The sequence below is a fragment of the Salminus brasiliensis genome, chromosome 8 (assembly GCF_030463535.1).
Source record: "Salminus brasiliensis chromosome 8, fSalBra1.hap2, whole genome shotgun sequence".
In the NCBI taxonomy this organism is placed as follows: domain Eukaryota; kingdom Metazoa; phylum Chordata; class Actinopteri; order Characiformes; family Bryconidae; genus Salminus; species Salminus brasiliensis.
The window spans coordinates 12,185,229-12,206,302 of record NC_132885.1 but is presented as its reverse complement, the minus strand read 5'-3'; the positions used below and the strand labels follow the sequence as shown (position 1 = coordinate 12,206,302).

At 40.8% G+C, this 21,074-nt stretch overlaps 1 protein-coding gene across 1 annotated transcript in view; it reads left to right on the top strand.

The window, feature by feature from the left end:
• The window catches only part of lrp2a (low density lipoprotein receptor-related protein 2a), a 75,240-nt gene that overhangs the window by 42,786 nt on the left and 11,380 nt on the right, over positions 1 to 21,074 (top strand). The window contains exons 44-62 of the mRNA XM_072685638.1: positions 505 to 528; positions 2,187 to 2,429; positions 2,629 to 2,754; positions 3,520 to 3,639; positions 5,543 to 5,674; positions 6,467 to 6,668; positions 7,288 to 7,583; positions 7,727 to 8,393; positions 8,493 to 8,663; positions 9,743 to 9,966; positions 10,617 to 10,794; positions 10,903 to 11,099; positions 11,207 to 11,452; positions 11,693 to 11,821; positions 16,710 to 16,829; positions 18,761 to 18,877; positions 19,961 to 20,077; positions 20,457 to 20,594; positions 20,763 to 20,885. Coding sequence (XP_072541739.1) covers positions 505 to 528; positions 2,187 to 2,429; positions 2,629 to 2,754; positions 3,520 to 3,639; positions 5,543 to 5,674; positions 6,467 to 6,668; positions 7,288 to 7,583; positions 7,727 to 8,393; positions 8,493 to 8,663; positions 9,743 to 9,966; positions 10,617 to 10,794; positions 10,903 to 11,099; positions 11,207 to 11,452; positions 11,693 to 11,821; positions 16,710 to 16,829; positions 18,761 to 18,877; positions 19,961 to 20,077; positions 20,457 to 20,594; positions 20,763 to 20,885 — 3,570 coding nt within the window. The remainder of the gene's footprint in view (positions 1 to 504; positions 529 to 2,186; positions 2,430 to 2,628; positions 2,755 to 3,519; positions 3,640 to 5,542; positions 5,675 to 6,466; positions 6,669 to 7,287; positions 7,584 to 7,726; positions 8,394 to 8,492; positions 8,664 to 9,742; positions 9,967 to 10,616; positions 10,795 to 10,902; positions 11,100 to 11,206; positions 11,453 to 11,692; positions 11,822 to 16,709; positions 16,830 to 18,760; positions 18,878 to 19,960; positions 20,078 to 20,456; positions 20,595 to 20,762; positions 20,886 to 21,074) is intronic.

The window sequence follows — 21,074 nt, the reverse complement described above, 5'->3', positions numbered from 1 at the left end:
GCCCTGAACACACTGTTCAGTGGTGGTTTAAAAACAAAGAAATGCCTGTAGTTCTCCCACTCTTAAAACCAAGGGTTTCTGTGATACTTTTATATAAGTTTTAGATCTTATGTTACGCTTCCACGTAAAATAGTTCCACAGTGCAGACTCTAAACTATTTTATTTACCTTCTGAGCACCACAGTGCTGCTGGCTAGGCAATAATGTCCATTAATGGCTCCTTAAGGACACCACATGTCCGAACACTGTGTTTAAAATAAAGACTCGGAACTGGACTGGGATTAAAATAGCTGATACACTATCTATTAAGATCCTCTGTGTCTTGTTTTGCTGAGTGTCTGTCTGGGCTGCTACAGTGATTTTCGTCTTTTTTTTTTTTAGCTTTTTGGATCAAATCTACATGCTTTACTCTTATCTTTATGCTTGCTATTTCTGCCTTCTCATTTTATTTATGTGCTGCCACTTGCCGTTTTTCTGATTTCTGCTATTTAATCTTTCTCTCCAGGATCCAAGAGTGATTTCTCTTTTGGTGTGTATGATTATTCTTCTCCAATCATCTAATCATAGATGTAGACTAGTCTTAACTGAATAATCTTCCACTGCAGATTACTAATCAATAAGAAAATGCACTGCTCTTTTGCATGCAGTCCCACAAGTGGCGGCGTTTATTTCCTTATCAGGTAAAATTAGGTCTTTGAGAACCCATCACCTTTTCACTGATAGCAGTTGTGAGTTGAAAACCTTCCTGAAAAGTCTAGATTCAGTACTAGCAAGTATGATATCCATATACTGTACACTTCCCACTCCATACAACCTAACCTAATTGTGGTACTTTATAGAAGTCTTGTTTAAAATGAGGAAATCAGGATGTGAATAAAGTGTAGACTTTCAGTTCCTCTGTTTTCAAAGGCTCATATGTACTTGAACAAAGTAGCATATTTATAAATGTAAGAAGTATTTTTTATATTTGTATGCAAATCCTTTGTTGTCTATGACTGCCTGGAGTCTGCCTGAAGACATCACAAAATGCTGACTTTCCTCCCCTGAGATGCTTTGTCAGGACTTTACTGTAGACACCTTCAGTTGGTGCTTGTTTGTCTTCAATAAGTAAAAGGATGCTCACGTGCATTCCCAAAGGTCAGGTGACTGATTCGACCATTTAAAAACATGTTGTATCTCATGGTATGTTTTGGGTCATGTCCATATGTACTGCGAAGCTCCATCCTATTAGTGTTGTAGCAGTTGGACTAAATAGCAGACAAATTGTAACTCTTAAGATTTCAGAATGTATCTTGCTATTTCACATTAATAAACACCAGTGACCCTGTTCCATTGGCAGCCGTACTTGGTCACACCATAACATTGCTTCTGTCCTGTTTGACAGACAATGAAGTACTGTCTACAACTGGCTTTCTACTAGATTTTGGAGCATTGCTGTGAGGATTTGATGGCATTCAGCAACAAGATCCTTAGTAAGGTCAGGATGTTGGATGATCACCAGCCCACCCAACTCCCCAACTCATCCCAAAACTATTGGATGGAGCACCAGCACACAGTTCCACTGCTCCACAGCTTAATGCAGGGGTACCTTATACCCCTCTAAGCCTGGCATTAGACTTGGTGCCAATAGGTGCCAGTGTTTATTTTCTCCAGAGCCCTATTCTATTGGCAGTAATTTTCTATATGGACTAGACAAGCTGTGTCTGTGCCAGCAATGGCTGCAGCTTAAAGTAGCTGAATGCTTTCATTGGAAGGAGTGTCCACAAACATTTGGATATAGTGTATCATCTCATAAGTTCATAGGTCCTGCAAATTGAACACTTGGAATCAACTCCTGACCTTTTATGTCCTTCATTTGTCATGAAGTAATGAGGGAACAGGCCACACATGTCCATGAAACTCTTATTCGTCAATTGTCCATTTACTTTTGAGCCTATGAAAATGAAGGGACTATGGATTGTCATTGTTTTTTATAGAACCATTGTGTTTAGTAACATACCCTTAAGGAACCCTTGTTGTGTAGAACGCACAGTCGAAGTTACAGTCTTACTGAGACTGGAGTAATAGTGTGCAGATTCCTTGTTCTGCAGGGACTCTAAGCTCTAGGCCACCATGTCAGTTTGTTCATAGATCTGTTGCTTGTTATATTCTCAAAGAATTGTGTCTCCTTCTGGTTGTCATTGGCAGCCTTCCACACGTGTGAGCCCACAGTGTTCACCTGTGGAAACGGCAGGTGTGTGCCGTACCACTACCGCTGTGATCACTACAACGACTGTGGGGATAACAGTGACGAGGCAGGCTGTGTGTTTCGTCAGTGTGACCCTGACACAGAGTTCACCTGCAACAACGGACGCTGCATTGCACGCGAGTACGTGTGCAACGGCATCAATAACTGTTTCGACAACGGAACTTCAGATGAACAGAACTGCGGTACGTCTGATGAAAGATGTCTGAATCTCCTGCTGAAATATCGTTTAGAGTTATCGCTGTTAATTATTGTAATAGTTCACTAATCACATCGGTATTTTGGGAATTAATCGTACAGTTAATTGCCAAATCTGTGCATATTTTAATGTTTAAAAAATAACACACACATACAATTGCCTCATTGTGCCCTCTTGCTCTCTAGCTGAAAGAACATGCCAGCCTGAACACACCAAATGCCAGACCACCAATATCTGCATCCCACGCTCCTACCTATGTGATGGGGATAATGACTGTGGAGACATGAGTGATGAGAGTCCCACACATTGTGGTGAGTCATGCAGCATACAGGTTTAGATCAGACCGGAGAGACACCCTGGTTTTTGATTGTGGAAAATGGAATGTGTATTTTTTATGGTGCATACACACAGAGTTTTTGTGATCGATTGGCCATTTCACTGGACACAGATTAAGACTTACTTTGGACTGAATTACACATTCAGGTGTAATCCTTTATTAAATTTCCTTTTTAGTCCAGGATTACATTTAATCTGTGTCCAGGAAACACTCTGATAAGTTTAAGGTCAGCTGGAACAAATCCGGGTTGAGTGAATTCATGGCAAATTGGGGGTAAATTGTTTTTTATGCTTGATTTGTGAATGAGTTTAATTAGTTGTCGACTTTGCTACACTGCATAGCTCAATTAATCAAAGCTAGCTTTGTGCTACAACTACAGGCTAATCTTTCATACACTGGAAAAACAGTGGCTTACATTTTTATGTGATTCAGATCAGTCTCAGTGCGTCACACTTAAATAAAATTGTTGCACAATTCTGGTCAAAATAATTAATCTTATAGACTGCAGTTGTTATTTGTGTTAACAAGTTTGAATTATCTACATTCAGAGCAACAGTTCTTGGGTAAAATGGCATAAAATGCGATTTTTTTAATACATTTTGCTTTAACATGAGACTTTTTACTGAGGAATAATCTGTTCTACACGATTAGTCTCAGAGCTTTTTGGTTGAGTGTCCAGTGTTGAGCTGTTTTGAAGGATGTGAACCACTGAAAGGCTTTCCTCTGTCTCTCCCTTCAGCTTCGTCTACATGTTCCCAGAATGAATTCCGTTGCACGAGTGGGCGCTGTATTCCTGCACACTGGTACTGTGACGAAGGCACGGACTGTTCAGATGGTTCAGATGAACCCTCCACCTGCAGTGAGTTCAACACAAAAGCCTATTTTAACACTGCATTCCATACCTCCTGTGCACCTAACATGTTCTTTCAATCAGCTTCATCATCCGGATTATCGGTTTTAGAATCTCTATAAACTTTTCAACAACAAGGAAAAAATAGGTAATTATAATGCACAGGAAGTGTAATTATCTGATATTCAGTAAGAGTTTTTAATTACAAGCCCCAGTGATTTCTCTGGTCTAAGAGATGTAGAACAAAGGCTTTACGGGAAGCTGCACTGAGTGGACTTACCAGAACTAAGCAGTGTTAGTCATCACTATTATAGTGCAATCAAAACTGTGATTGTAATCTGACTATGTGAAGGATTAAGCAAGTGAGAGTTGTGCTAGAGGAATAATACAAGAACAAGAGGAATATTACTTCACTGGTTTATTTCTCTCTCATTAGGCATAATAGGCATTTTAAGTACAGAGGCTCCTAGTTTTAGATTACTGTCTATTCTTACATTTTCATTAAAACCTGATGTTATCTCAAAAGATTTTAGGGTAATTTTACCCATGAGAAGCTTCTATTTTCACAGACTAATCTTCTCTTCTCCATAATAATGTGGTATAGACAGTAAAGGAGTATGGATGTGCATGTGTAAAGTGCATGTGCATTGTGTAAGTACAAAGTGAACCGTTTTGTAAAATGGTAGCAGTTAAAAAAAAGGTAAAAAATGTATTTTTAAAGGGTTTAAAAAGCTTTAAGTGCAGTGTTGGCTCAGTGGTTAGAGTGCTGGGTATTTTATCACAAGCTTAAACGTTTGATACCCAGGTCTGCTACGGGGCCACTGTTGTGCCCTTAACCTCTATTCTTCTGGGATACGCTAAAGAACACTCTAAAGTGTAATTGAAAATAATGCCACATTATTACATCAACTTTAACCTTAAGCCTATCATAGGCAAGACATTTGAAATGTTAATTAATAAGATTTGAATTAAGAAAAATACTTTGCTAAGGATGTCTGTGCCGGACAAAAGTAGTGGGACACCTGTTCATTCACTGTTTCTTCTGAAATCAAGGGTATTAAAAAAGAGTTCATCCTGTTTTTGTTGGAGTAACTGTCTCTACTGTCCAGGGCAGGCTTTCTACTAGATTTTGAACCATTGGTGTGAGGATTTGTTTGCCTTCAGCAGCAAGAGCGTTAGTGAGGTCAGGATGTTGGATGATAACTCCCCACCTCTTCCCCAATTCCCAACTCCCACTGTTCCACTGCTCCACAGCTCAATGCTGGGGGGCTTTATACTCCTCTAGCCCACGCCTGGCATTAATTATGGTGCCAATAGGTCCTATTCTATTGGCAATACTTCTCTACAGGGATTAGACAAGCTCTATATGTGTGTGTGTGTGTTTGTGTGTGCAGCTGAATGCATTTATTACAAGGAGTGTCCACAAACACACATTCTTTGCTGGTGGAATGAATAGTTAAATGTAAGTTACGATAATTAATGAAGAGTTTGTTTGTAGCACTGATGCTGCAGTAGTATGAGTCAAGTTTTGAGACTGTGTGTGTGTGTGTGCGCGTGTGCATGAGGCCTGTGGTCAGTCCAGCCTCCTATTGTCTGCCACATTCCTCCTCAGTGGCACTGGCTAGCCTCCTGTCACACACACCCCTCCTCCTTTGTTCAGCCATAATTATAGTGGCCCTCATTGGCTTTTGTTGAGGCAGAACACAAGAGATAGGAATGCAGCACCACAATGCTTTTTCTCTCTCTTCTTTTTTTACCTCCCAAGTGCCAATATATTAGATGAATGCTGTTAGGATGTGAGCAAGGTCTTCACCTTAGTCGCTTTTGTTAAAAAGCTTGGACATGACACTCTTTCAGGCTCAACTGCTCCTTGTTGAAGCATGTGTTGTTGTGGTGTTTGTGAACCCTGCAGCCACCATGGTGAGGACCTGTAACTCGGACCAGTTCCGCTGTGATGATGGCAGGTGCATTGCATCCTCCTGGATCTGTGATGGGGACAATGACTGCGGTGACATGAGTGATGAGGACCAGAGGCACAACTGTGGTGAGTGCACACTTCCCCCCTCTTACTTTCCTTTTACTCCTCAAAAATAGAGGGTCTGTAGGAGCCCCACAATTCAGTTTTTCAGCGTTACAACTACACATCTTACAGATTATGAGCAAAGTGAATGCTTAAAAGCATGTTAAGATTAATAACAGAATCGGGTTCACAATTTTGATTCTTCCCTTCTCTTTAATGAAGTTCCTATCTCTTCCCCTCTAACACTCTTCCCATCTTCTCTTCTCTTCTCCTGCTGTAGATCAGACCCATAGCTCAGTAAAAGTGTGCAGTAGGGCCTCTCTGGCTCGTGGCTGCGGGTCTGGAGCTTTAGTGCAAGGAAGTTGCATTCCTGATTTCCCCTGCCTCACTCGCTGCTTTGTGGTAGTATTTCCTGGCTGGGACTCTCTGGTTCACCGCTGCCATGTGGTCTCTGTGCAGTGTAAATGCTCAAAACAGAGCTAAAAGAGCTCGGAGCCAGAGTTCACTCAGTTGGCACCTGGCTAATTTGATTCAGTTGAAACCCAAAGGATGCTTTAAAATGTTGAAATGTGTGAACAAGTGCAGGAAAGGAATGTTATAAAAAACTGATCTCTAAACAGTTATGGCTCATTGTAGTGCACCGTCTACACTGTTATATACTGTATAACAGTTTAGCGCAGTAAATGCATGGGCACACAGCCGTGGGTTTAGATTCATATCATTGTACTACAGTCATGGTTATTTCATGAGCATGTTTTAATTAAAAACATTTGCCACAGAACACTGATCTGTCTATTTTTTTGTCTATCTATCCAGCAAACCGAACTTGCTCTCCTCTGGAATTCACCTGTGTGAATAACCGCCCCCCACAGCGGAAGTGCATCCCCAGGGACTGGGTGTGTGATGGGGATGCAGACTGCTCAGATGCGTATGATGAGCATCAGAACTGCACACGCAGATCCTGCTCTGCCAACGAGTTCACCTGCAGCAATGGACTCTGCATCCGCAGCTCCTACAGGTCAGACAAGCTAATTAGAGCTGGACTACTTTTCTCAGCTCAGCTTTACACCTGTAGCTTCCACAAGTTACACAAAGCACTATTTGGCTGGCCTTCTGGTTTGGTTCAGGCATGGTGCCAACAGGTTCATGTCTATCTGCTCCAGACAGTCGTATTCTATTGGCAATACTTCTTTACAGTGTGTGTGTGTGTGTGTGTGTGTGTGTGTGTGTGTGTGTTTGCACATCTGTGTCCACAATGGGTGCAACTAAAAGTAGCTAAACGCAGTCATTAGAAGAGGTATCCATAAACATTTTATAATATTTTATAACTGCTCTATAAAAAGTAGTTTTTACCAGCCAATTAGCATTTGGAACATGTTTGTAAAGTATCTCACGAAGGCCAAGAGTATGAAATGTGACAAATCAAAAGAGGATAGTGCAAGAATCAGGAATAAGATATTCAACTTTTATTAAGTAGTTTCAGTTTATTTTAATTCTAACATATAATTATGTATATAATTATTCAAACAGTATAATTAAGGAAAAAACATATTTGAAGACTGTCTGTATAACATTTATACAATAGAAATGCATTTATTTAGAAGCTCTGAGTAATAGTACTGCATCTGTTTTGGTAGGTGTGACCGGCGTAACGACTGTGGGGACAGCAGTGATGAGCAGGGCTGCACATACCAGGCATGTCAGCAGCACCAATTCACTTGTCAGAACGGCCGCTGTATCTCGCAAGACTTTGTGTGTGATGGTGATAATGACTGTGGTGATGAGTCGGATGAGCTGGACCACTTGTGCAGGACCCCGGCCCCTACCTGCCCTCCTGGCAACTATAGGTGTGAGAACGGAAACTGTGTGTCAGCCAGCCAGGTCTGCGACCACAGCGATGACTGCAATGACAACAGTGACGAGAAAGGCTGTGGTGAGGATACATCCCTTAACCCAATTTCACACTGAAGTGGAGTATGAGTGAAATATGTAGTATCAATTTGCATGACCATGCAACATTGCCAATACTTAAAAGTTCTGGTGTAGCGTTACCCCTCTCATATTTCATCCTTGTAGGCATTAATGAATGTACGGACCCCTCCATGCACCACTGTGATCACGAGTGCACGGACACTCCAACCAGCTTCGTCTGCACCTGTCACCCTGGTTACCGCCTCATGTCTGACAACAGGACGTGCGACGATGTGGACGAGTGTTTGGACACGCCGAGTGTGTGCAGTCAGATCTGTGAAAACACTGTGGGCTCGTATGTGTGTAAGTGCGCCCCAGGCTTTCTGCGCGAACCGGACGGCCGCAGCTGCCGGCAGAACAGCAACATCAGCCCCTACCTGATCTTCAGCAACCGCTACTATTTGCGGAACCTCTCTACGGATGGAGAGGCCTACTCACTCATCCTGCAGGGCCTGACCAGCGTGGTGGCGCTGGACTTTGACCGTGTGGAGAAGCGGCTGTACTGGATCGACGTGAGCCGTCGGGTGGTGGAGAGGATGTTCTTTAATGGGACAGGCAGAGAGGTTGTGGTAAACGGGGTCCTGCATGGTGAAGGCCTGGCTGTGGACTGGGTGGGTCGGAAGCTGTACTGGGTGGACAGCTTTTTGGACTGCATCAAAGTGACTGAGTTGGATGGGCGCTTTGAGAGGAAACTGGCTGAGCATTGTGTGGATGCAAACAACTCCTACTGCTTTCAGAATCCAAGAGCCATTGTGGTGCATCCGAAGTTTGGGTAAGCTGCTGAAATTTGTCTGTTACTGAACTACTGATCTGTTCTTAATTCAGAAATTATACATTTGTTTTTAATATGAATTCTGTGCCTTATTTTTAGATATGTGTACTGGACCGATTGGGGGGATGACGCATTCATAGGTCGTGTTGGGATGGATGGTGGCAACAAGTCTGCCATCATCACCACCAAGATTGAGTGGCCCAATGGGCTGACCATAGACTACACCAATGACATGCTCTACTGGTCTGATGCTCACCTCAACTACATTGAGTAAGATAAATGTTAGATTGCTCTGCAAGATGGGCTGTATGCATCACAGACTTCTTCCATCTCAATCTTATTGTTGAGAAAACAGTTTTAACCTTTAAGTTTGTAATGTTTATTACCATATTGCATCATAACATAATTTACTAGATATGAACAATTATAATGAAGTCATTTCTATATCAGCAGGCATGAATTAGACATGTCTGAACTTTTTTTTTTTATCTGGATCTGTACAGTAAAACAAACATAAAATAGCTATTGCTGTAATTCTAATCCAAATTACTACATTTTATAAATTATTTTTATTATACATTTTATTGCTCTGCATCAATATTGGATTCAACAGATAATGAACATGAAATACCTACTGATTACATACATTTATCTCAGCAATAAGCTGTGCTTAATGCTTTTGATTGTAAAAGTAACAGGAATTTCTCATTTTGAAGAAAGTAGTTGAGATCTTGTGAGCTAATTTGAAGAACAAAGCATGGTTTCAAAATTCTCCTGGACTCCCCCGTCAGCCAGTGCATAGATTTGTTCAATTCCATCACCAGCTCACTGGATTTAACATCATTAAGCACTGATTTACCAGACAAGGTGTTGGATTATGGCAATAAATAATACTAGACTCTCATGAGGAGAGCTGTGGAGATGTTTAATGAACAAAGTGGTGTAAATCCACAACATTTTGTATTAATGTTATTTATATTTATTTTAATATTAGTGTCTTACTGCCCAAATAAGGAGATTTTAGAATTTTTCACAGCAGCCCATAGCAAAATATCATGCAAATAAGAATAAGCACAAATGGCTTTCTATTAAACAGTAATACCTTGGCTCGACACTCGACACCCAGGCACTTTTTTGCCCCATAAGCAAGGCCCTTCATCCTCTCTGCTCCCTGCTGCCCACCACTCTGGGCATGTGTGCTTACTGTCCACTGTGTGTGTGTTTCACTGGTGTGTATGTGTGTGTTCACTGCATGGATGGGTCACAAATGGTGAATATGGTTGTCGTGTCTTGTCAGTTAAATGATGGATATGTCTGGTTCATAAAGCAGTACTTTTTTCTGTCTGCAGGTACTCGGACCTAAATGGCCATCACCGCCACACTGTGTATGATGGCGTGCTCCCTCACCCGTTTGCATTAACTGTGTTTGAGGACACGGTGTATTGGACAGACTGGAACACCCGCACAGTGGAGAAAGGCAATAAGTACGATGGCTCGGGGCGCCAAGCTCTTGTCAACACCACCCACAGACCCTTCGACATCCACGTGTGTCACCCCTACCGCCAGCCCATAGGTAAACCCAGGACAGAGTAACTCAAGCGGGGTGCAATCACAAGCTCCTCTGTGTTCTCACATCCTCTTCGAGCTATTATACCTGTTATCTTTGATCATTATCTCTTCCTTTAAACGTCTACTTAAACCGTTTTAGAGTGCGTGCCAATATTTACACAGACAGAGACAATGCAGTGAGTGTTTTCTCTTCTCCCCCTCTTCAGCAAGAGAAGAAAGACAATCCCTTTTATCAATACTGCATTTTGCCAAGACAGATAGCTTCTAGTCTTTAGATATGCTCTTCGTTTTAAGAGGGGATGTACCTCTGTTGTAAGAGACAGACAAACCCCTGTTTCTCTGCACTCTTAAAAATAAAGGTGCCAAAAGGGCTCTTTGGAACAATGCCATGGAAAACCTTTTGGTACCCTAAAGAATCGTTCAGGTGAACAAGCATGAAGAACTTGTCCCTCACATAATGTAGATTTCATACAATGTAAAAAACACATCTTATATGTAGTGCAAAATGGGTCTTCTTGTAATTATCCATTAAATTATTTATTAGGGAACCAACAATGGTTCTTCAGAGGCAATGCTGCTCCCAAGAACCCTTTACGCACCTTTATTTCTGCAGTAAGTCGCAGTGTAACGGCTTATGTCTTTTTCTGTCTGCAGTAACCAATCCCTGTGCACTGAACAACGGAGGCTGTTCACACCTGTGTCTGCTCAAAGCTGGAGGGCAGGGCTACACCTGTGAATGTCCTGATCACTTCTTGACCGTGCAGATAGGGGGTGTGGCCCGCTGTCTCCCCATGTGCTCCAGCACACAGTACAGATGTGCGGACAATGAGCGGTGAGAACCTCAAATACCTTCCCATAGAATATGGTTTATGTGTCATGGTTTGGTCAAGGGCCCTTCTCACTGAGTGACTGTCCCCTCTTTTATCTATGACCTATGTAGTTGTATCCCCATCTGGTGGAAGTGTGATGGTCAGCATGATTGTAGGGACGGCTCTGATGAGCCCTCCACGTGCCCCCTCCGCCACTGCAGACTGGGCCAGTTTCAATGTAATGACGGGAACTGCACCAGCCCGCATTTCCTGTGTAACTCTAACCAGGACTGTCCTGATGGGTCTGACGAAGACACTGTGCTGTGTGGTATGAAAGACCTTGATTAGATCATACTGTCCTGAAGTCCTGTGTTGTTTACTACAGACAGTTACATAGTTTCTCACCAAGCTACATCTGGCTTATTCCCCTCTCAGCCACCCACCAGTGTGAGGCGCACCAGTGGCAGTGCAATAATAAGCGCTGTATCCCAGAGGCCTGGCAGTGTGATGGGGAGAATGACTGTGGAGACAACTCAGATGAGGACCCCTCACACTGCTCCAGCAGAACCTGCCGCCCCGGTCAGTTCAAGTGCAGTAACGGCCGCTGCATTCCACAGAGCTGGAAATGCGATGTGGATGACGACTGTGGAGACAACTCTGATGAACCCATTGACGAGTGCAGTGAGTGAAACCCTCTATAGCAGAATATAGTTATGTAGTAGAATGCTGAATCATTTGTCGTAGTTACTAGGAAAAGTAAAAAAGTCCAGAGCTTAGAGCTTCTGTTATGCTGTGGGTTCTTAGAAAACAAAGGAAACATTTTTTTAAACACAAAATAAGCTGTGCAAAGAATTAACATTTAAAATATATCCTCTTGAGGACCTGCTCTGTGTTGCTGATTGATTTGTGTAATTTTTTTAGTGGGTCCAGCATTTCGATGTGATAACCATACCGAGTTTGACTGCGTTACCAACTACCGCTGTATTCCTCTGTGGGCTCTGTGCAATGGACACAATGACTGTAGGGATAACAGTGATGAGCAGAACTGTGGTGAGTGTAACACACAGCAGCCAGCAACTACACAGGGCGTGCTTTTTTTACATAACAACCCCATACCTCACACACATATTTATGATAGAATTTATCACCTTATGAATTTAACACCCTATTTAGTATCACCTATCATCTAAAATCTGTTGCATCAATGTAAGTGAGTATATAATACAATTTTAAAAATCACTGTAGCACACAGTATTTTTGTTTGAATAATGCATTGCATGATTTCATGGATTTCTCACTCATTACTGGAAAAGTTCACCAGACAGAATTAGAGTATAGAAATCTATACTACACATATCTATAATACTAATACTAGAAAACTGAAACCAAGCTTAGTTTTTCACACTAGCTCACATGATATCAGTGACTTCCTTCACAATAATACATTCACGTTCTTCTTTACTTTCTAATAATACTTTCTGTATTAATGTTTACTTTGATCTATTGCAATGTGTTTGTACTGGTAAAACACACTTTCTTAAAAGATAAGTGATTTTTAAATGATGTGCAATGTGTAAATATGTGCTATATATCTTGTCATTGTCACACAAAACTCTTTGTTTTGACATGTTTCACTTTTTGACATAATTTGAGTTTGAGATGTATGATTTTTTCAAATTGTCATGATTGGAATTTTATTTAAAGTGTATATTATGTTTTTTTCCTTCTCATGCAGTTTTGCAATTTTTTACCTTATAGCAATCATGTAATATCTGTTTTATGGACATTATACAACAGATATAGGACACTAAAAATAGTGATAAAACTATATAAGCAATATTGTGGTATACATAAATTTCACCCATCACTAAATCCGTGCATTACAGTGACTTTGCTTTGTTATGCCTGGTTGTTTTATTTCTTACCAATCTGAATTCAACCACTGCGGACGCTTTCTGGAAACAGTGAACTATTATAGAATTCTGGGGGCAGATTAAACGTATTGTGTTGTTGTAATGTAGCACCATATACCACAGTGAGTGATTGCTATTAAACAAAAGAGTGAATTGCTTGACCTCATCTATCAAAAAATGGTTCCTTGGTCCATGAGAATTAGTGGACCCGCCTACACACAAAAGAAAAGCAATTTGTTCTGGTTGATTTACGGCATTTTACTCAGCGGTCACTTCCTAAAGCCTTTTATTGTCCTCTCTTGTGGGTGTGATTTTTCAGGAGATAAGTCTGCTCTCTGGACACAGCTGGGCAGCAAAAACAGAGTAGATGCTGTATTCCTTAACCTACTGTCTTTCTGTGAGAACCACACTAACACCATGTAAAGATATGGCCAAAGAAGGGGAAACAGTGATTTCATGGAAAGTAACTGTTGACCCATATTATATAAAAGTGCCTTTTTGTGTAAGTGGTGATGAATTGATGAGCAGCTATTCATCCCATCACACTTCAGGAGTACATTAGTAGGAGAGAAGCCCAGGCCGGCTCTGATGAACGAGCCCTCTCTGACCTCTCTCCTTAACCCCTCTGCTAGCCTCCGACTACAGCACAGATTTATGGGTGGTGTGTTTGTGTGTTTCTATGGGTATACGTTGATGTCTGTGTCAGGCACCAGAGTAGTCCACTGTGCGTGTCTGTAGTAAGGTGTGATTAGTATAGATGTGTTGGTTGTTGTCATATGCTGTTTGTATGTTTACATAGATGGATTTATATGCGTATTATCAATACATGTATGCATTTATGCAAGCTGTCAGTACAGGCTGATCTCTGTGTTTTGCGGTCTGACCCTTACTCACTCTCTTACACACACACACACACACACACACACACACACACACACACAGACCCAGTCCTCCCATGTCTTATCAGCTCCCCCCACTCCATTAGTGCCATCCTGCACAGAGAGGAGAGATCTCCTTAATCTGAGTGTAAGAATGTACCGCTTGGGCCAGGTGGGGCACCTCTAGGACTCGGGGTGTGTTTGTCTGGGTGATAGTGTCCTGCTTCTTGGTGTCTGTGTGATAGTATCTTGTACTTCTCTCATCTCTCGTTTTGAGTTGTTTCTCTATGCTGTTTCTCTTTTCTCTTCTTGCTCCTTCTTATCTGTTTTCTCCTCTTTTCGCTTCTTCTCTTCCTTTATTACTTCTCGTTTTGTCTCACTTCTTCTATTCTCATCTCTTCTCTTCTCACTTCTCTTCTCTTCCCTTCTCATCTTTTTTCTTCTCTTCTTTTCTCTTTTTTCTCGCTTTTTCTCTTCCTTTATCACTTCTCTTTTTGTCTCACTTCTATGATCTCTTTTCTTCTCTTTTCTTTTACTCTCTTCTAGCTTTTTCTCTTTTTTTTTCTCTCCTTTCCTTTCTTCTCTTTTCTTGTCTTCTCTTCTCTTTCTTTATCACTTCTCTTTTTGTCTCACTTCTTCTCTTTTGTTTTTATCTCACTCCTTTTTTCATGCCACTCTCATTTCAATGACCAGTTTTGTTTCTCTTCTTTTCTCTTCTCTTCTCTTCTCTTCTCTTCTCTTCTCTTCTCTTCTCTTCTCTTCTCTTCTCGCTGCTTGTCTCTTCTTTTCCTTTCCATTCTCTCTTCTCGTCTTTTTTTAAACGTGCCATTTCTTTTCCGCTCCTCTGTAGCATGTCTGCTCTGACTCACTGGTCAGTGTCTGCGGGGGTGTTTGTGTGTGCACTCCCGTTACCACTTTCATCCTAACTGCAATTAAATCCAGGGTTGTGTCTCCCTTCAGAACCCAGTACAGTTATCATCATGTCTTTATTAAACTGCTTCCCACTAGGTGCTAAAAAATGTCTAATTTATCAGGCCTGTCTGCAGACTCAAACTGTAAAATCAGTTCTTAACAACTTGACAACAAAAATGAGAGATAAAATAATGTGTTCCAACTTGTGCTCTCATTTGCAGAACTGTGGAAAAATCGAAACTGTATTTAAAATTATGTCTGGGCAATATGGCAAAAATACTATCATGATATTTAAAGACATTTTCATGACACATAGTATTTATTACAATACATTTAATCACAAATACATCAGTAGCAACAGTCTCTTAGAAACTACTGTTCAGATACTGAGTACCGAGATTTATATTCAACATCTGCTGCTCTTCATCTAATTAAACCAGTCTAATTACACTGTTTGTAATGAAGCTCACAGTTGATCAGTTTTCTTTAAGCACTAACTATATATTCAATATGCTTAGAAAAGCATATTGTGTATCACAAGAACAGAATTTATCACAACACAAATACAATATTGTCATATTGCCCAGGTCTATTTAAAATTGTATTTATTTGCTAGTGTGTTATTTATCTGGTAATAAGTGAATATATTAAATACTAATATTAGAATGAGTACAAAAAAAAATTAATACAGATTTCATGTGAGTCCGTCTGTTCAGGCCAGTATTAAGCCCAGTATTATTTAAAGTTATCATCCAGTCCCTGGTTTTGCTTATAGGCGCTTCACTACCAAGTGCCCAGGTGCATTTTCTTAAGTATATTAAGTTGTTCATTGGTTTGTAAATAGTAAGTGATGTAATGTGACGGTGGCAAAAAATGCAACCCTGTTATTTTGTCTCAGAATGAAAGTTAGAGATGAAGAGATTGTAGCCGGTTAGCTTTTAGCCTTTCACCCACTCACTTCCCCCTGGATTTGGCCTTCTTTGGTTTACACACATTTTCTGAAAGCATGCCTCATACTCTCAGAACTCTACACACAAATCGAAAAACACACACACAATGGGCAAAACCCCTCAATTCTCCTGCAAAATGAAACTTTACATTCAAAACAATGTTAAATTTTCAAAATGGTATTTTGTTTTCAGGTGACACACACAAACCATTATATGAATAGACATTTATAAGAACCAGTTGAACACTGATGTGCTCAATGGAAAACACTATGATGAATTGAAAACACTTCATCTCCATTCATCATAATGACTTAAAGGCCTTTTATTGTTCAGTGTTACACTTACTACAGACAGTACCAACATAAGTGTGTTGCAAAATATGTGTGTTAACATGTGTGTTAAGTGTTTGCTCATGTGAGGAGTCAGTGTGTATAGTAGGGCACTTAACTTTGAATAACAGTGTGTTCCTTGTGAAAACAAGAGATTTCCTTCATGACAATTGTGTGTAGTGTTTTGAAAAAAGTGTGTTTTAGAACTACATTTGAGTGTAAAGCAGGAGTTGTGCTTGTTGTTTAGCAGAATTGGTTCAGGGGGTTGGTGCATGAGTTACATGTTGTGGTCATTGTGTTTCAAGTATCAGTATTTGTGTGTAAACAATCAAGAAAAACTGTAAAAGCATGTCAGCTAGTGTTAGCTATTAGCCTAGCATGAATCCCAGCTTGCTTTCTAGCTTTTGATTAGCTGTTAGCCAAGTTTGAGCTCAGTTTCTGTGGATGCTGGTCTAGTTTACATACAACCTGTATTCCCAGAACTAGCTTTTGAGTTTGGAGGAAATGGTCTTTCCATCATCAACCACACCGTATTCTCCAAGTCATTGTTGCATCCATCCATTTTGACAGCTTTGCATAAGGCCTTTACTTGTGGGCTGGATGTATGCATGTTGTGGCTTAAACATAATGAGTCAGAAATGATTACAAAACAGGTCGAAGGTTTGGTTTTGGAATTGGTCAATTTTGGTTTTGCTGGATTTTCTTCAGAAAAAAGCTACAACAGTATTTGAGGTTCAGGGTGTGTCACTTCTATGTACAGAACACTCATTATTCAACTAAGACTAAGAATCGAGCTGCTTGTTTATTTTCTTTGTGAATGGGTTGACACTTCCATTAAAAGAGAATGTATTCTCACTTAACTTATCTGGTTAGATAAAGTCTATGAATGAATGACCTGGGCATGTGTGTGTCTATGACTTGTGTGTTAAAACATGACCTCTGTGTTGTGTTTGTAGAGGAGTTGACCTGTGACCCTGCTGGAGATTTCCGCTGTGATAACCACCAGTGTATCCCCCTGCGTTGGAAATGTGACGGAGACAACGACTGTGGGGACGGGTCAGATGAACGGAACTGCAGTGAGTACCTCACACAGCCTGTAGGTGCCTCCAGAACTCAAGCCTTTTCCTGTAGTTTTAAATACAGGACAGCACTGCTCACTAGATAACCAGTTAAACTGTCCGTACCCTCAAATGTCCACCAAACAGCAACTGTTACAATTTCTTTTTTTTAGGATATGAGCATAAATTGCCACTGAGCTAATGAGACGTTGGAGGTTGTAACTCAATTTTATCAACATAACAACATTTCGAGTCAACTGTTTCTACAAAAGAATGCATTTGAGGCTCAAGCATTTCTTAAACATGGACTGATACATTTTTGTTTCTCTCAGTTATGATATTCTGCACTTTAATCTTGAAGTGCAGAATAATCCCAGGGTTCAGTCAGACCTTCTTCCTTCTTCTTATTCATATAATTTCAATTACAGGACAATGTGGAATAAAAGGAAAGAGAAATTTATTGTAAAGAGATTGAATACAGTCCTCTCACAGTCCAACACTCCACTCTTAGGGATAGAAAAGACAGAGTGAAGTGAAGAGAGGTTGAACAGTTAAGTAAGAAAAAAAAGAGTAGGAGAGAGAGAGAGAGAGAGAGAGAGAGAGAGAGAGAGAGAGAGAGAGAGAGAGATGACAGATGTAGAATGAGAGTTCTTTTGCTTGCATCTTACTTGCAAGCTGAAGCAGGGTGTAAACTGACTCTGTGATGAGGGCTGGGAGTGGGGTGAAAGGATGGTGGGTGCCTGCGCTAAATCACTGAATAGTACTCTGAAAGAAGCGCTGATTTCTTCAGCACTTGTCTCTTCCCCCCACATAAGAGCTGCCGTGTTGCACAAATTTACTCCCCCTAATGAATTCAGCTATGAACTCACCTCCGAAAAATGGCCTTCAGAACAGAGGGGCTTTCTGCAACTGTGGTGAGCTGTGAAAAACAACCTTTGGCTGATCAGATAACCCTCTAATCCTGTAACCAAGGGAAGCACAACTTGCATCTCTTATCAACATCAAGGTTTTGTAAGTATATGGATTTACGGCAGGGTGTTTTGTTATCACTCCGTATATAACAACGTAATTATTGTACATTCCTATCTTTTATTTGTACAGGAAATTAAGTTTAGATCTGTAGTGTATATCAATGAAAAGATGACATGTAAGATCCAAACATGGCTCATTCAAAGGGGACAGTGACAATGATAAAATGAAGCCATTCCGAATTATTAACAGACAGGGGCTGGTCATAAAAATAACGCACTGATTTTGTGCTGATGTTAGTGCCAGTGGAGGCTTGGAACTCTGCAGGAATTGAGTTATTGAGTCAGCAAAGCATTGACAACTTTTATGCACTATGCTCCACCACACTCAGCGACCCCGCTCTATAACTATACATGGTCTGACAATTTTGTGGCTACGGTTCCTAAACCCTTCCACTTTTTAAGAATACCACTCACAGCTGATGAAGGGATATCTAGGAGAGAGAAAAATTACACCAACTGACTTTGGTTGCAATGGTTGCATCCTATTACAGTCACTTGAAATCACTGAGCTCTTTAGAATCACCTGTTCTTTCACTAGTGTTTGTAGAGGTAGACTGCATGGCTAGGTGCTTAATTTTATGCACCTGTAGCAGTAGGACTGAATAATACATCTGATGTGTCCCAATACTTTTGCCTATATAGTACATTAACAAACATAGGCAGGCAATAAAGAAAAATAGATATTGCACATTCTGAATTATTAACAAACATGGGATGACCAGAAAGAGAAATAAGACATTCCGAGTTATTTACGAACGCAAGTTGACCACACACTTCACCCGAAACAGTTACACTCCATCGGCTACTAATGAGCAGTTTTCAGTTCACTTCAAGCATGCGCCGAGAATGAAAAGAATGCCTGTCGCTGTATTTGCATGTGTGTGTGTGCGTGATTGACAATCTCTTGTGTGTCCCCAGGCCCTCGAGCATGCACAGAGAGCGAGTATCGCTGTGACAACCTGCACTGCATTCCTGACCGCTGGGTGTGTGACCATGACAACGACTGTGAGGATAACTCCGATGAAAGGGACTGTGGTGAGCAAGAGCCTCTTTGTCTGAGTCTCCAGTGTGTCCAGTGGGGGGCACAGCCGCCTCCTTCTCCAAATGTTCTGCTCTTCCAGTGATTTAGCACTGTCCTTTGTCTGTTTTTGAATGGTCCTACATGCCATATAATTCATTACTAAATTATTACTGATTTATGGATCGTGTTGTATCATGCATGGACACTTCTGAATGCTGGTGTTACAACTGAATGCATTGTGGAGTTTTGTGGAGAATTGAAGTGTTGCTAATGCATTACCATGAGCCATAGACCCATTTCCAACTAAACAGTTGCGGTTAGTTGTTTATTTTGGATTGATCTATGGTAGATTTAGGCATATACATTTGGTGTTGTATTGAGAAATCATTTGGGAGACATTACAGATATTGAATCTAATGTGTAAAAGTCTTAGACATGCTAAAAGAGTATTTAAAGCTATTTGTCTAGGAATGCAACACAGTTTAACAGTGTTTATTTGGTAATATTTGGTGATAATTGGCAAATATTAGAATAAAGCCAACCCTGAGGAAACTATGCATTTATTGATATTAGTTTATTTATACTTACCATTCAAAAGCTTGCTATTAAATAAACCTTTCATTAAATTAAATAAAATGTGCTGCTGTAATGGTTAAATATGTAGTGTCGTTTCAGCCAGTGGTTGGTTTACCAACTGGTCCCGGTGGACTCCCCAGACATTCCAGATTTTTTTTTTAGAATTTACAAAAAGTAGGCGAGTTTAGGGTCCTCAAGGATCACTAGTTTAAAACAATGTTCATGCTTGCCAAAGACTTTTGAACAGCCCTGTATCTACCTCTCTGTCTTCTGTCCCAGTTTAACTATGAGACAGTCTCTGGGTAATATTAAGCCTTTGCACAGCATCATTAGTTCTCTACAAGGAGAGACTTCTTGCAGACTTCCTGGCAGAGAAACCTGCTGCCAACCTTCCTTCCTAACGAGAACTTTGTGTTACATCTTCTTGGACACAATGCTAATGGCAGACTTTAGAAGCTTGGTGTAGTGAGACACAGCTGATGGTGTAGAGTGTAAAGCCTCCTTTTATGATTACATTGCAGAGTTACGGACCTGCCACCCTGGATATTTCCAGTGTGATAGTGGCCACTGCATTGCTGAGCGCTTCAAATGTGACGGCAATGCAGACTGCTTGGACTTCACTGATGAGATGTCATGCCGTGAGTTTTTCTTCCTTTCCCTCTCAGACCTGTTTAAAACAGCTTCCACTGGAGAGTCATTAAGGTGTGAAAAGGGCCCTTTCTAACAGTGTTATTGAAGAACCACTTGGATGGCTCAATGGATGGTTTCTTTAAAGTCTTCTAAGTGCTGGCCCTATCATCAGAAGACCACACGTTTGATCCCCTGCAATGCTACAGTTATAAGAGACTCTGGCCTTGCTCTCTCTAGAATTTCCTACTTCCTACAAGAGCCATTTAGGAATTACTTTTTTTGTTAGATTATAGCAGTGTTCTGTGTTTATGTCTTTTCTTATGACTTTATTCTAATAATTGACCATCAGTCTATGTGTGTGCACTAACATATCTGTGTCCTTTGCAGCAACGCGGTACCCGAATGGCACATACTGCCCTCCCTTCCTCTTTGAGTGTAAGAACCATGTGTGTGTTCAGCAGCACTGGAGATGTGATGGAGACGATGACTGTGGAGATGGATCAGACGAGGAACTGCATCTCTGCTGTAAGGGGACATATTAGTCTTTTTACAAAGGCTTAATATACCTTATATGACTAAACTATAAGTTTAATAGAAGTTGCTGTATAAATAGATATCTACTGATTACTAGATAGCTGCATAATGTAGGTATCTAGTACCTGAACTGAATCAGTACATGTCTTGTTCCATCAGTGGAAATCTCATGTGAACCCCCGTTCCGATTCCGCTGTGACAACAACCGCTGTATCTACAGCCACGAGCTCTGCAACTCAGTGGACGACTGTGGGGATGGAACAGATGAAAAGGAGGAGCACTGTGAGTGAAGGCCAAAGTCATATTACTACACAAATTCTGTGGAAAATCATAGTTAATTCTATTGATTATGGTTTAAATAATATCATTGATGTATGTCTTCTGCATACCCTATTGCCACTGTCATTAGAGAGCATTTTTAACACAGTAGCTTCATAGGTGAAGGACAAATTGTGGCAACACTTTATTTGG